The 16,059-nt window shown below is 41.1% G+C and overlaps 1 protein-coding gene across 1 annotated transcript in view; it reads left to right on the top strand.

Annotated features, from left to right (window-relative positions):
• Positions 1-16,059, top strand: part of BMPER (BMP binding endothelial regulator) — a gene marked incomplete at both ends in the record, with an annotated part of 144,882 nt that overhangs the window by 92,330 nt on the left and 36,493 nt on the right. The window contains 2 exons of the mRNA XM_084216553.1: positions 956-1,285; positions 8,256-8,592. Coding sequence (XP_084072679.1) covers positions 956-1,285; positions 8,256-8,592 — 667 coding nt within the window. The remainder of the gene's footprint in view (positions 1-955; positions 1,286-8,255; positions 8,593-16,059) is intronic.

Raw genomic sequence — 16,059 nt, 5'->3', positions numbered from 1 at the left:
TTTTTTCAAGCAAGCCATTGTTAGTTAAACAGACATCATCTTTCAAAAGCAGCCTTAGCCCATGGGTATACAGCTGGCAATAGCAGTGTGCCTTTCTCTGCCTTGAGACTCCTTCTTCCAGGAATACCAGCAATGTGGTTAGAACCTATTGTTATAACAGCAGGCTGCAAGACAAATGTACTTGCTGCTGTCTTTGGTTGTGAGGCAGTTCAATCAGTTGCTCGGTAGCCGCAGGGTAACTCAGCATCGTTGCCATGAACATGGAAATGGCTCTGTCTTTGGGCTGTGAGGTCTCTGACCAGCGTATGGCTTCAAACATTCATAAGAGATCTTCATCCATTTGTAATGATGCAAATGATTGGTAGAGACACTGTGTTCTTTGGCAGTCATTGCATCATGTTAGTCATGTACTACTGACTTTTAGTTGGTAGTGTGATATCTATAACTACTACGAGTCAGTTGTGTATAAACAGCATATACAATAGCTTGCAACACTGAAAAAAGATGCTGGTTCTACAGGTATTTTGGGGAAAAAACATGTAAACACATATAGTTTATAAATATACAATATTTATAAGTGTATAAATATAAAATAAGAACTGACCCAGCTCCTGCTAAAGTGATCTGATGGTGTTTAATTTTAGGGAGTCACTGAAATTTGAAAAAGTTCACAGGCATTGTAATAACCTAAACTGTATGTTATGTTTAAGGGACAGTTTAGCCTTCTTGTGCTGCCCCAGGGATCAACTGGCCTTTGTTACCAACCACTTTGGGAAAGACTTCTAAAGCAATGAAGCTTTTGTTTTTCAAAGATATATTTAATCCCTGTGGGCACCAGTCAAAATCTACCCTGTAGAGCAGATAGATTAGGTGAGACCAGGATCTCTAAGTTCTTATCAACTGCTTTTTTCCAACTTTGATTGATGTGGTGCTTTTGTTTCTCACTCACCTGCAGAGCCTGGAGTTTGCACTGTATTTGGAGATCCTCACTACAACACTTTTGATGGACGGACATTTAACTTTCAGGGAACATGTCAGTACGTTTTGACGAAAGACTGCTCCTCCTCTGCCTCACCCTTTCAGGTGCTGGTAAAAAACGATGCCCGTCGGACCCGTTCTTTCTCCTGGACAAAGTCGGTGGACCTTGTGTTGGGCAGAAGCACAATCAGCCTCCAGCAGCACCTCACAGTGAAGTGGAATGGGACCCGAATTTCACTACCTTGTGAGACACCGCAATTTCACATCGATTTGGATGGTTATTTGCTGAAAGTGACAACCAAAGCAGGTAATACAACTATGTGTGTGTCTGGATATGTGCATGTGTGTGCATCTTCTTTCTCTCTGAAGAACTTTTGAAGTTCAGCATAAACAGTAGTCAGTAAAAAAACATTATAGCAGTAATAAATATCATTATAACTCTTTGGAGATCAGAGAAACCCACAGTGCTTCCAAAATTCCTGCAGCCCACAAGCAGGCAGAAATCCCAGCTATGAGTTTGAAGCCTGCAGGATATTGCTAAGCTGTGTTTCATTCTGCAGCTGATAATTAGCTGCCCAAACAGACAAATGTGCCATGACTTTAATTTCCAGTAACTTAAAAGTGGCTTATGGAGAGTATAGTGGGTTGACCCTGGCAGGACATCAACCAAACATGCCCACCAAAGCCACTGTATCACTTCCCTCCTCGCCTGGAGAGGAAAGAGAAAATATAGCAGAAGACTCGTGGTTCAAGATAAGGACTGGTAGATATCACTCAGCAATTACCATTGTGGGAAAAAATAGACTCAGTTTGGGGAAATTAGTTTAATTTATTGCCAATAATATTAGGATAGGATAATGAGAAATGAAGTAAAATCTTCCAAAAGCCTCCACACTCCAAATCCCCTTCTTCACAAGCTTAACTTTACTCCTGATTCTCTCTACCTCCTTCTGCCCTGAGTGGTGTGGGGGGATTGGGAATGGAATTTGCAGTCAGTCCGTCATACATATTGTATTGTACCAGTTCTTCCTCCTCAGGGGGAGGACTCCTCACACTCCTTCCTTGCTCCAGCATGGGGTCCCTTCCACAGGAGACACTTCTCTGCAAAGTTCTCCAATGTGAGTCCCTCCCATGGGCTGCATTTCTTCACAAACTTCAAAAATGCAGGTCCCTTCCACAGGGTGCAGCCCTCCAGGAACAGACTCTAATGTGTATTCCCCATGAGGTCACAAGTCCTGATAGCAAATATGGTCTAGGATGGGCTCCTCTCTTCATGGCTTCCCATAGGGTCACAGTCTCCTGGCATCCATCTGCTCCAATGTGGGGTTACCCAGGGGCTGCAGTTGGATGTCTATTCCAGCATGGACCTTCATGGGCTGCAGGAGGGCAGCCTTGTCTCACCCTGGGCTGCAGGGGAATATCTGCTTCAGTACCTCCTCTCCCTCCTTCTCCGCTGACTGCAGAATTGTTTATCTTATACTCTCCCTCCTCTTTCTGACTGCAGTTGCACAGGACTTTTCTCCCCATTCCTTAATATGTTATCCCGGAGGTGCTACCACTGTTGCCAAGGCCGAGCCCATCTTGGAGCCAGCTGGAACTGGTCCATCTCGCAGACAGCTGCAATTGGCTTCGTCGGACATGGGGGAAGTTTCTGGCAGCCTCTCACAGAAGCCACCCCTGTAGCTCTCTCCTTCCAAAATCTTGCCATAAAAACTCAATATGGTATCGTTTGATACTTACAGATAAGAACAGAGAAAATATCAGTTCTTAAACATAAAATTCATGTTTTTCAAAGTTGTGGCAACTTATCTCGCACTTAAGGTGATCAATTATATATTCATAGTTATAGATGGCTGGAATGAGTTTAAGTTGTAAAATTATGGAAATATTTCACTGGGGCTGTCCAGCAAAATGGAGGCACTGGTTTGAAAAGCAAGGCCTAATTTACTGTTCAGTAGTCTTATTACCTTATTCATCTTCAGTCATCTTATTTGGCTTGCTTTGTGCCCAAGTAAGAAGTTGTCTGCAAGGAACAAATGCCACAAGCAAGAGGAAATGAGAAACTTTATAGAATTTTTTCACCGGGGGAAAAAATTGGAGAAATTTCTGTTTCAGAAGGATTTTTAAAAAATATATGCTTTCCAGTGTAGGGTGAAAAAAGAGAGGGAGGAAGTAATGTAAAACAAGAAAAACTGATGTACTAGAAGTAAAATTTCTACCTTATTTCTAGAAACAGGGAAGGGAAGTAGCATTCTCTCAGGTCTTTTGAGTCTTAGAAAATACATTAACTGTCAAAATGCTAAACCAGAGGACTTACTTTTGTTTTGATAAACTGTTCTGAAACTATAGTATCTTTGCATAGATAAATACTGAGGGGAAGTTTAAAACTTTCTCATTAGCATGTGTTAGGTACTACTGTAGTCCTGAGAGATTTCTCTTACACAGTGAAGTACTGTTTCAGTGAGGATACCGTTTACTGTTAATTCAATTAAATGCCATGTGAAAGCAGTGAAACCAGTCTTTCTTATGGAGTGATACGGTCACAGGTGTGACGCATAGTCATACTCATTATTTAGCATAATTTTTTTTCAGGGGGGACACTAGCACCCACTGTTGAGTTGAGAATTTAGACACCTGTTCATATTGCCTCTGGAAAAGTGAGTCTGCATAATGTGGATCCCAGCTCTGGGCTCATTCCTCAAAGTGGCAATGCAGATTTTTGTGGCTGTCTGTAAAATGCACACAAGTTGACCATTATTCACAACTTCTAATTAGAAGCATCTTGAGGGTTTTTCTTTGCAGCCAGCTGAACACCATGAATGCAGGCGATGTGGATTTCATTAGCCAACCACAGGCCAAGGAAAGGTTTTCAACCGAAGATGAATGACAGCTAATCCTGCTGCTATTCCATTTGTCTCTGGTGCAAGCCTAATAAATGACTGCACACATCTTTGTCCATGTGTTGGCAGAGGAAGTGCAAACATGGCATATGACAACATACCAAACAGTGTGTAATCACTGCAAATTATAGCCTAAATAATTCCTCCCCTTAACGGAGCAGGATCAGGTTTCTCTTGCTGAATACAGCATGATGGGCCAAGTCCTACTTTCTTCAGCACATAAGGCCTGAGAAGTAGCTGAATGACCTGGCTCCATTTTGCTGGGAGAGGACAAGCAGCAGAGAGGCTGTAGAGAGAAAGAATGTAATGAGTAGAACTGGTTTAAAGGCATTTTGTTCCAGAGGAAGTTCTGAGTACCGGGGGAAAAAAAATTGGAAAAATTTCTGTTTCAGAAGGAGACATGGATTTTTAAAAAATATATGCTTTCCCAGTGTAGGGTGAATAAAGAGAGAAAGGAAGTAATGAAAAATAAGCAAAACTGCTGCACCAGAAGTAAAATTCAAAGTAAAATTGGGCTGAGAAATGCAGGGTCTGGTGTTTACAGCTCAGCCAGCATTCCCATGGATTTTGGTTTTCCTTTTGCAGAGCTGGGAATTGAGCCTTAGATAAAACAGACAAGCCCAAAGATTCAGGAAGTCTTGTGGTCCCTGGCTACAGGGCAGTGTGCATGGCAGGGCAGTCTTGGAGTTTCATACCCTGATCATTCAGGCTTCCAGGCAGCCCACCAGGTGAGCTGGCAGGAAACCAGCTTGGATCCTTGCCGGTGCTCTGTTGGAAGTTCATTGAATACGATATGTCTCCCTGAAGCATTTCGGTTCTGATGAATTGGCATTTTCCAGTGAAAACCTGTTTTGTTGCTAAATTCCTCACCAGCTGTAGTCCTGGATGGCATGCAGCAGCAGTCCTTGCGCTCTACACTGGCAGCTATGGGTGTTCTTGGGATGTGTTGAGTCCTTATCCAAATTTGTGTGCTAGAAAGACAAGAGTCTTTGGTAGGTAACATGGGGCTGGTGGTACTTACCTATTCCTCTATTGCACAAGCATTTTGTTGTTCTTGTTTCTGCACCTTTTTTTTTTTTGCACCAAGCCATTTTGCTGCGCTTTTTCTGTACTACTTTGGCATTAAATGTCTGGGGAAGAGTTGTTTGCCAGTTCTTGAGGATGCTTTTAAACCTCAAGGAAAATCATGCAGAACAATTGATGAGAAGTCCTATAACGGGGAACTCAATGTGTGATAGACATAAATCCAGAAGAATTTTTTTTAATGGAGTAGAGCAGACAATGTGCCAAGTTAAAAAATCAAGTAACAAGTTGGTTAAGCATCCTTCAAAGAGAGCAAGTAATTGGAAAAAATGAAAAAGTAACTCAGAGAATATTCCTTTTCTGCACATCCCCAGATGGGACAGATGTTGCATCCTTTGGCTTCTCATCTCTTGGTTTCTGATTCTTGTCCAAGTGAATGGGAAACTCATTCATTTTGGACAGGGGGAAGAAAGGGGGGGTATAGGCACCAAGAAAATCTTCCAAACAGTTTCTGCCTGCCAACGAGACCATTTCAAACACTGCTCTGTAGCATAATCCCATCTGTCACAGCTCTTACTGGTTTACAGAAACTAACTGGACTTTCTGCTTGGGAACAAACAAAAGGCACACACTGCACAGTGGGATCAGGCTCCAACAAAATTATCATGCATGTAGGGATAAATACCCTTCCCTGTTACTCCAAAAAGGAATAAGCTCTGTTATGGATAGAAACCTTTAGGGTCTTCATCAAAGCCAGAAATAACCCTTCCATCTGAGCAATTACAGCAGAATAAAGTGTAATTAAGCCATACCAGCTAGAGGAAAGTACATCCATGTGGCAGTTACACAGTGAGTCTCTTGAATGAAATCCAGTAATCAAGGCAGGATCTCTAGATTTAAAAATGTGCATTTTTGTATGCTGAGAAGAAAAGCCATAATTTCATGTTATTTTTTTTTCTGAATACCTGCATTTCTTTTGCAGGTCTACAAAAGCAACATGTAACAAGTAAATTAACTCAGGGAAAGAGAACATGAATGTTCAGAAAAATTTTCTAGGTAACTTTTCATAATTAATGTATTTTCATTGAGGGTCAGTAAGTTTTGTCTTAAGAAAAAAAATAGTCTGAAAAGGAAACTTAAGGTAGAATCCTTAGCCAGTCTTTTCTAACTTTGTTTAAAGTAGGGAGCTTCTGAGGGAGTTTCTCTGGGGGAAAAACTTGAGCGCAGCCTTAAGGCTTTAGCTATTTTCTGAAAAGAACTGTCTGAGAATTTTGATCTTGATGCTTTAAACTTTGAGAAAGTTTATGTGAATCTCAAGTCTGAAGAAATCTTGGTTTATAAGTTAATGGCAAGTATTTTCTAAATGCCAGCACGGCAGTATTAATCTTGTGTCTGCAAACCAAGCTGTGTTTTGTTTTGTTCAGTGTTGTCAGAAGTAAAGACAGCTGGATTTTGAATTTGTCCAGCAATGATAATGTATGAAGCAGCTTAAAAGGCAGCTTTCCCCCTTGCCACTGTGCTGGCCTTATTAACAGTTGTAGTCTTGCACAATTTCTCAGTTGGCTGGGTGTAAAGTGCCTTTGGAGGAGGAGACAGTGGCCCCATCCATGCTGGGTTTATGAGGTAATTTGAAACTGATTTCAGGCATAGTTAGCTCAGGATACATTTGTGCTACCATTGCTAAACTATGGTGGTAAGAAAACAGTGTAATAGACTGCAGTGACAGGTAATGCAGAATTACCTTCACAGCCTTGATGAGTAAATAATTCCCAAAACTCTTGGAGACATGGTGTAACCTACACAAGCACTGGGGCAGGATGTTAAGATGGACGCACCCTTCTGTAGCCATAATTTCCTCTTGAACCTCACCCTGTTCCTCTGCAGCACGGGTAGGAATTGTCATAGGAGACAATGGGATGTGTTGCTGAAGGAGAGGTTCCAGCTTTGAACTGAGTCACTGGTATGTTAATTACTTGCATGAGGATAGGGCAGGATTTGGATCACACAGCGGCAAGCACTGATTTACCAGGGGAAAGGGTGGTGCTAAGCCAGCCCACACAGCAAATGAAGAAAGCTGGAGCAAGGCCCTGGTCCTGCACCACAGAATGATGCTCTTTGGTATTCTTGGCTAAGCAGGGGGAACAGGGTAAAAGCTGGATTATCCTGTTGAAAAGCAGGATCCTGTGTTTATTCTTAACTAATGGCTGGTCACAGGTATTTTATGAGAATAAGTTAATATTAGCAAAATGATTTGTGATCTTCAGATGCAGGGTTCCTGCAGATGTGACATAGAAGGATTCAGGAGACAGTGGAAGTAATTACAAGAAAGGCCATTTTTGGATAGAAATTAAGCAGCAATGTTTCTTGGTGTTATTTTTATTCCAAATGATATCAAAATGGTTTTCCCTTATGAGCTGCCTATTTACTCCTCAAAGAATGGAATCCATTTAATTTACACACACTCAGGTAAAAACTAGAAGTTTAGTCTCCACCTGATCTCTGGCCCCTCTAGAGTATCTGTGGGAATAGAAGGACATTCAGAAAGTAGTTTATTTCCTCTGCATTAGACAATCCTGTTGTGATCCAGAGCTGCCTATTTTACTTCATCAAAGGGCCTAGACAGCTGACTTAAACTAGAACCTAGCTTTTAGATGGGTAGAGACAGATAAAATGGATGTCACTCACAAAAAGTAACTTTGATTTTGATGTTCCAGAAGTGCCAAACCTTCCAGTAAAGCAAATTGTAGGAGAGGGCTTACATCCCAGCCAATAAATGAAGGTTAGATGTTTACCATAATTTTTCAGTTTTGCTAACTTATGCAGACAAAAAGCTGGTATTTAATGCCTTTTGAGGGAACAGTTTGAATCCAATCCAGAATGCTTTCTTACATTAGTTTTGCCATCTGATTTATCTTTGTTGTAATCTTTTTAACTCTTTTTACTCCCACAAAATAAGGTAACTTGTATTCGCCCCAATGAGTGATCAGTGTCAGCTTTGTAGGCAAGAGTAGGATGTTTCCCATGAGGTTGCAGCTGGAGTCTCATGGGTCACAGACATCTTTGTATTACCACTACCTGTGCAATGGGTAACAATGGTTGAAATTCTGTGTCCCCGAAGAAGAGATAGGCATGCATGTATTGTAATTGACTGTAATTTAAGAAACACTGCACTTGCCAGAGGCACTTAATGGGATATAGAAATCTAACAACATTATCAGAACTAAGCCAATGGCTTTGTTCAGGTTCCCCTTAGCACTGTTTCACAAACATAAGGTGCAGTTTTTTATCCTCAATTTCTTCTTCTTCTCTCCCTCTCTTTTTTTTTTGGTGCATTTTGTCTTATCTTTTTATCAGGCTTGGAAATCTCGTGGGATGGCGACAGTTTTGTGGAAGTCATGGCTGCACCTCATCTGAAAGGCAAACTCTGTGGTTTGTGTGGCAATTACAATGGGCACAAGCGAGATGACCTGATTGGGGGGGATGGGAATTTTAAGTTTGATGTGGACGACTTCGCTGAATCCTGGCGTGTGGAGTCCAACGAGTTCTGCAGCCGCCCGCAGAGGAAACCCCTACCTGAGCTCTGCCATGGGACAGTCAGGGTGAAACTCCGAGCTCATCGGGAATGCCAGAAACTCAAAGCCTGGGAGTTCCAGAGCTGTCATTCAACAGTGGATTATACCACGTTTTACCGGTAAGTGTGGCTTGCTGGGGAGGGAGGTACTAGGTAACTGTGTGATGGAAAAACCAGGTAGTAGGCCCAGTTTCAGTAGCACTTGAACACATGTTGAGATATGTTTGTTAAGATTTAGTATACAAGTTTATATTATGGGAGGTTTTCTGAGTCCAGAACCAGAAGATGGTCCTGAGCAAATAGACCTGAGCAGCCAACAGTGAGAAAGGCAGGCAGGCTTGTGATAACCTAGAGAAAAAGTACTTTTGGAGACTGAAGAAAAAGGGGGAAGAGACTTCATAACATTTTTGTAACTCTCTCTGATTTCAAACTCAGTTGTAAAGTTAAGGCTGACTTCAATTGCTATTTCTTGTGGTCCACAGAAGTGTGTCTTCCCAGAAACATTTTGGAAATTACTTTATTAAAGCAAGGATATTAAATATGTCTAATGCCTCTTGGATGGTGTGGTTTGTGGGTTGAGAGTTTGAAAGGGGACTGTTAACAAAAAATTCCATGCATCGCCTGTCCTGCCCTGGGAGAAAAGAAAGACAGATGAGGATCTAGAACTCTTGTCTAAATGAATTATTTAAGATTTTTTTTAATCTTTAAAATGGTTTAAGTCTAAGCCACAAAGACATATTTTCTGTTCTTTAATTGGCATGAGTTTATTTACCCCTCACTCAGTAAATACAATTGTCTATTCTTTTGATTGCCTGACATAAAAGGTAAGAGCAAGCTGAGTCACAGTTGTATGGTTGTGGAGGAAGCTGCCTAATCTCTGTGCTCCCAGCTTTCCCCACTTGGTCACATTCACTATTTGATTTACTAGGAAAAGCTTTCTAAAATGATTCAATTTCCCTTATGAATTGCCTTTCCTCCTTTTTTATAATGAGACAGAAAGACATTTATGTAATCCAGCAGAATACATCTGAGACTGGAAAATGCTAGAAGAAGACATATAGCTTGGCTTGTAGTCTGTGTGCCTCTGCACTTATTTTGCTATGGTGTATTCCTGTGCTAGGAGCCTGAAAGCAAAGAGTAAAGATTATATTGTGTGCAGGTTATCATACTTTATCTTTTCCAATGGCTGAAGGCACAATAGAGAGCACTAGAGAAGCTAACACACACACACAGGTTCTGAATGCATTTCAGCAACATTCCCATCTCACTTCCATCGTCCTTTAAAGGTAAGTGGTGACAATGCAAATGGAAAACAGGTGCAGAGAGATTTGTTTAATTTTGCAGTGGATTTTTTGTTCCTTTTTTAAAGTAGCTCATGATTAATTTAGTGCAATACACTTCCTGACACTAGAGCAGAAAGTGATTTATATTTTGGCTACAACAGTCAAAAAAATTCTACATGCTTGCACTCAAGAATTACCATAGAGCTTTTCTGTTCCTTTAAAATGATATCTAATGTTTGTCCTGGAAAGGCAATGAAATCAAGCAAGTATTTAATTTGTGTCCTTTTGTAGAAAACTGTATTTTTCCCTCAGGAAACGTTACATTGAAATGACCATCATATTTTGTCAGAAGTAGCTGTTTTTTTCCATTTTGATGTTGCTAGCTGTTAAAATGCTCAGCTTCCAACACAGGAATGAAGATAAACTATAATTTATAGCTAAATAATGGTATGTAATAGAATGCTGCTTCTTGTTAGAAACTGATGAAGTTGTAGCAAGGAATTTTGTCAATGACCATGGCCATTTTTTGTACCAGGAAGTGTCCGCAAGGAGGTAATGATTATGGGACGCACATTCAAGAAAGATTTGCATTTTTCATTAATTCTGTTCAAAGAACTAATTACTGGTGATGTGCTTTTGCAGATTTTAATTTCCATTGAAAGAAATTCAAATTAACACAGCTTTTAACTAAGGCTTTTTTGGAAAGGCATATTTAGTCAATGTTCTCTAATTTCAGAGTAAGTTTAACTAGAATTTTTAAAATTCTGCTTTTTTAACTCTGAGCAGGCTTTTAGCAGTAAGAAGAAGGAGGAGGCATAATGATAGGGTTAGATTCTTTTTTTTTTTCTCCCAAGGTCCTCATTGAATTGAATAGCTTCTCAGTTTAACCCTCTAACATTTTTATGGAATTTTTCCTTTTGAAATACTACATTTTCAAGAGTTAACCTTTCTTGGTCCTTTTTGCCTGTAATACTGACATTGCTTAATTTTCTTTTTGCTGCTCGGGTAGTGACCTGCTATTAATAAAAATTCTCAGAAATAGAAATAAACTCAGCAGGAACATTAGGAATTAGGGTGTGTTTTCTCCAAATACCAAAAAAGGCAGCGAACAATGCCTTGCAAACTTTTGTTTGACATTGTGTTACTGAGGAGATTTATGTGAAGATATCTCAAATTCATTTTAAGTCTCATTCTTTTTACAGCTGTAGTTTCTCCTTTTGTTAGCCATCCAAAAAACATACAGTGTGATTGTCATGATTGTTAAGTGAAAAGGATATAGTACATGTTTTAGAGAGTAGAGATCTAGCTGCATGTTGACTCCTGTGCTTGACCTTGAGAGATCTTGACACCTTAGGTTTTGCGCCTTGCCCTTAACCCTTTTTTTGTGATGTTGTGACTTTGGTGACTTGTGTTTCCCTGTAAAGCATATGACAGAAGAAAGTACAATGTAAGCATGTGAGAAAGGATTTTGAAATAGTTCTGACTGCAGACTAACAAAATTTCACACCACTTTTTAAGTTCTTCGTTTTGTAACTAAACACATTTTATGGTTTTTTAAATTGTGGTTTGCTTTGTTTAGTTTGGGGCTGGTATTTTTTGTTTGTCTTTAATGCATTTCTAGTTGTTCAGTACTCATGCGTAATACTCTAAAAATAACCCTTTGGGTTCAACTTTTTGGAGGCAAGTTCATTAAGCAGGGAAACTAGTTTGAATTTCTAGGAGATTTTGGTAAATCCTGTGTGAAGAAGAGATTAGTAGTTCGTGTCATCACCATTTCCACTTGTCTATTTTGGTATTTCATTATGGCTAACCTTCCTAGAGTGGTCCTTGAAAAAAAAAAAGGTAAAAGAAAGTTACCAAGGTTACTGAGTTGTAGCCAAGATATTTAAACCATGTAGGCAATAAAGCTGTTACTCAAACTCCTGAAAGTGCTCTTGAGTATAAGCAGAACTAAAAATAGGTGATACTATCTCAATGTCTTTTGTTGTTGTTAACAGAAGATCTATCACATTATTGGGAAATATTATGGTACCATTTAAGCACATGGATGAGGATTTGGGGATCTTGGGGAGCTTGAAAAACCCTACCCCATGGCTGATCTCATTGTGCATCTTTGAGCTGTACTGTAGCAGGGGCCTGCAGGTGACTCCAGCAGGTGACGTGATCATGCAGGGCAGGTCACCAGTGTGACCCCATGCCTGCTTTGCTTGGTCATGACTGATGCCTCTCAGGAGCCTCCTTGAGAGGAGCAGGCAGCCCCTACCGCGGGTCTAGGGACTGCAGTGAGAAAGCCACAGCAATGCTGCTTTATGCAGGGAGAAATGTGGCTGCAGGAGACACTGTAGAGGAAGACACAGGACTCATGCTCCCTGAACACCTGCCTTCATTAGCATCCGTGACTTTCTAGTAGCTTGGTGGGGTCTTTTTTTTTTTAAGCAGTTGCATCGACGTATTTGGAATGAGACATTGACATGATATCAGTATATCACCCATCTCTAATACACCTACATGGCAGCTGAGCTCATAAATGACTAATTAGACAGTGCTTGAGTCTCTCATTACTGCCACAACTTTTGAAAAAATTCAGTATCTTGGTTTTGCTGTGCAGTAGATTTCTCTATTTCCCATTGGAAAATTTGTGTCCCTAAGTCTTAAGATAAGTCTTTTTATGATTATTACTCTTCCTATTACTAATATATATTTTTGCTATTGTTAGTATTATATTTCAGCAGGCAATAGCACTCTGAATAATTAATTACTCTTTTTCTCTTTTGTAATTGTCCTGGGATGTGTTTTTCTCTTAAACACTTTAATCATCAGTATTTTAGGGCAAGCAATAATTAACATACTAATAGTGTCATTTGTTTGAATCTGTTAATCCCATGCATTCAATAATCACAAATCTACTTTATTGCAATTCTTGACTTAAATGTTCCTTGTGATGTGGTGACATTACTTCATCTATAGTTCTAGGTTAATCAGTTAATGAGCTTCTGTCTCAGTTAACCCATTAACTTTATGCAGTTAACTGCTCCAGTCTTGCAGTTTTTCTAAAAATTTCCACTTAACTAGAGAAGATATTACTGCTTGGAGTTGAGGCATAATTTGGAATGTTGTGTAGCCTGTTAGATCTCTGTTATTAAGATTGGCAGTGATGCCATAAAAAGGCTGCAGAGAATATGTGAGCACTGCAAAGATATTTACAAACTCTTCGAAAGATGGGGACCAAAGGTTTGTGGCTTTGAAGCAAAAGGTTTGAAGGTCTTTTTCCTTGTTAATAATGATGTCCTACAGCTGTAAAATTCATGTGGTTATGCCCCTATGTTCACTCAGCAAGGTGGTACAAAAGAAATGTACGCTGAAGAATGACTTAAGAAAATCCTGTTTCAAGTGTTTAAGGGATGGATGAAACTGAGATCTCTGGAACCCTCAGTTTACTGCCAAGGTGCGAATTACAAAATTCTGCCCACAAGGTTTTCAGGTTCTGGCTATGAATTAGGGCACAGCAGTTGCTCCGGCTGAGGCCAGGCTGCTCCAGGGCTCCTCTGTGGTGTAAGTGCAGGGCAGCTGTAGCTCTTAGTGCTCACCAGGGTGACTCCTGTCCTGGCTCCTGCTCCCGAACCAGCCTCCACATGTGTCTTTCCACCCACCCCAGGGCAGAGCTGACCTGTGTCCCCCTTCAAGGCAAAGCCAGTGGTGTTGGCTCAAGAAAGGGACTGATGGCATGAAACTGTGACTGGTCCCCTTAGAGACCTGGCATAGAGCAGGGGTTGGCTCTTGCTTCTGCTGGCCTTTGTGCTGAGGAATGGATATTTCTGCGCCTGTCAGACTATCTGCCTGAAGCTGGCCCTGAGTCTGGGTACTAGCAGCAGTGTAACCACAACAGAGAGGAGCTCAGGATGAAACAATTTATTCAGCTTCTTGGGCAAATTGTCATGGAGCAGCTGCATAGCCCAGGGAACTTCTGGTTAGAAAGGAATTGAAACATATTTGAAACAATTATTGTTTCTTTTTTTTTATTTTTAAGCAAATCTGCATGAGGATGTGAGTTTTCTATGAATCACAGAATCCCAAAATGGGTAAGGTTGGAGGGGACAAGAGGGGGGTCATCTGGTTCAACCTCCCTGCTCAAGATGCACCATCCTAGTGTACATGGCACAAAATTGTGTCCAGAAGGCTCTTGAATATGTCAAATAAGGCAGACTCTGCAACCTCTCTGGGCAACCTGTTCCAGTGCTCAGTCACCTGCAGAGTGAAGAAATTCTTCTTCATGTTCATGTGAAGCTTCCTGTCCATCAGTTTCTGCCCACTGCCTCTTTTCCTATTGATTTGTGCCAAGAAGGGCCTGGAAACATCCTCTTGGCACCCTACTGTTAGATATTCATACACATTAGTGAGGGTCCCTTTCAGTTGTCTCGAGGCTGAACAGGCCCAACTCCCTCATAAGAATGACACTCCAGTTCTTCCCCAGTCCTTATTGCTCCTCTGGACCTGCTCCAGGAGCTCCATATCTCCCTTGTACCTAAGAGGCCAAAGCTGGACACAGCACTCCAGATGTGGCCTCACCAGGGCTGAGTAGAAGGCAGGATCACCTCCCTCGACCTACTGGCAATGTTCTTCCAGATGCACCTCAGGACACCACTGGCCTTCTGGGCCACTAGGGCACACTGCCAGAGCTGCTTCCCAGCAGTTTGGCCCCCAGCCTGCGCTGGTGCATGGGGTTATTCCTCTCCAGGCCCAGGACCCTGCATTTGCCTTTGTTGAACTTGAGACGCTTTCTCTCTGCCCATCTCTCCAACCTGTTGAGGTCCTTTTGAAGGGCTGCACAGCAGTCTGGTAGTAGATGCATAGGCATTGGGAGAGGCAGTGTGTTCCCAACCCTTGCAAGAGCTCTGATCCTTGGAAACCAGTTTTCACACCTATCTGTGTGGGCTGCCTACTGCCTTTCCTTCATGCCTCTATATGGATTGACATTATCCCCCAAAGCACTCAATGCCAACTTGTGCATTTTGTGTAAGGCTGTGTTTGAAATACAGGTAAGAGGCGCCATGTCTTAGACTGTTGGTGGCTGACAGTGACAGAAAATGGACTTAGTTGTGTCCCATGCATTTTGGGATTTCTAGGAGCAAGCATCAAACTGTCCTGCCTATATGCTAATGGTAAGGAGTACTGCAAAACTGCTGCATATATGTAAAATTGCCACTGTTTTAAGCCCTTTCCTTGAAGTATTTTTCATCAGATATAGCCAAGAGTGAGTTCAAGCTGCCAGAAAAATACTGTTTAGATGTAAAGATTAGAAGTTTGGATTTGGACAAATGGGTTGAGTGGTCAGAAAAGATAAATCTATAGCCAAGCTGAGCTCAATTATCTGCAGATCATGATTCCTCTTCATCTTTCCCACACCCCTGACCCTGGTGGGGTATTTTTCATGTAACCAAGTCCCATCCACTTGTGTCTGTTTAGAAAAGTACCTCAGGAATTTGGGGCTAGAAAACATTCTTCTCTTTGTATCAGTGGTTTTTACAGCTGTAAAACATCGAAGCAGTGCCAGAGGATTCACAGATGTCTCCTTTCCTGTTGAGGTATTGGGATTCGGTGGGGGAAGGGATTAAGGTGGAGAGGGCTCCAAAATCTGACAAAACATTGGGTGTTGGATAGACACCATTCACCTGGGGCTGTCCATAGCTTGCTTCCAGCCGAGGAGTGCATGCTTCCCCTTGTACTTCCCTATATGAAAAATTAAATTTTTTTTTTAACAAGTAGAGATCTGTTATAGGAAAACCAGATGAAGCAGTATACTACAATGGGATTAAACCCATACAAGTTTCCTTTCCTTCAAAGGATGGCATTTCTGGAATGTATTTTTTTTGCTTACATAATTACATTATCACAACCCTACCAGTCCTTTTACACTGAATGAAATGTTATTTCCTACTTCTTGTAAGCGCATTATGAGGCTTCATTTCCCACTTTTCCAGGAAAAAACTGCCTTTGTCATTATCATGAATGGAGCTATATAGAGAATTATGATGAAAACCTGCTTCTGCCTTGTAAAACTTCATTTATTTCTGGTTTATTACCTGGCTCAATGAAATTCAAGTCAGGTGTTTCATAACCGATTGCTGTCTTCCTCATTGTCCATTGTCTGACAGATGTGAGACTCTGCATGTGAAACTGTAAGGTCAGTTTGACTGAGACAGAAATGATCCTGAAGGATGGTAGGCACTGTGGAGTAGGGAGGAGGCGAGGAGACATCTAACAGAAATGCAGGGTATGCCCAATGCCCTTATCATTTGTCAATATG

This window comes from Fringilla coelebs (genome assembly GCF_963513975.1).
Source record: "Fringilla coelebs genome assembly, chromosome: 1".
Taxonomy (NCBI): Eukaryota; Metazoa; Chordata; class Aves; order Passeriformes; family Fringillidae; genus Fringilla; species Fringilla coelebs.
Note: the sequence above shows the minus strand (reverse complement) of the source record. Positions and strands in the feature narration are given on the sequence as shown.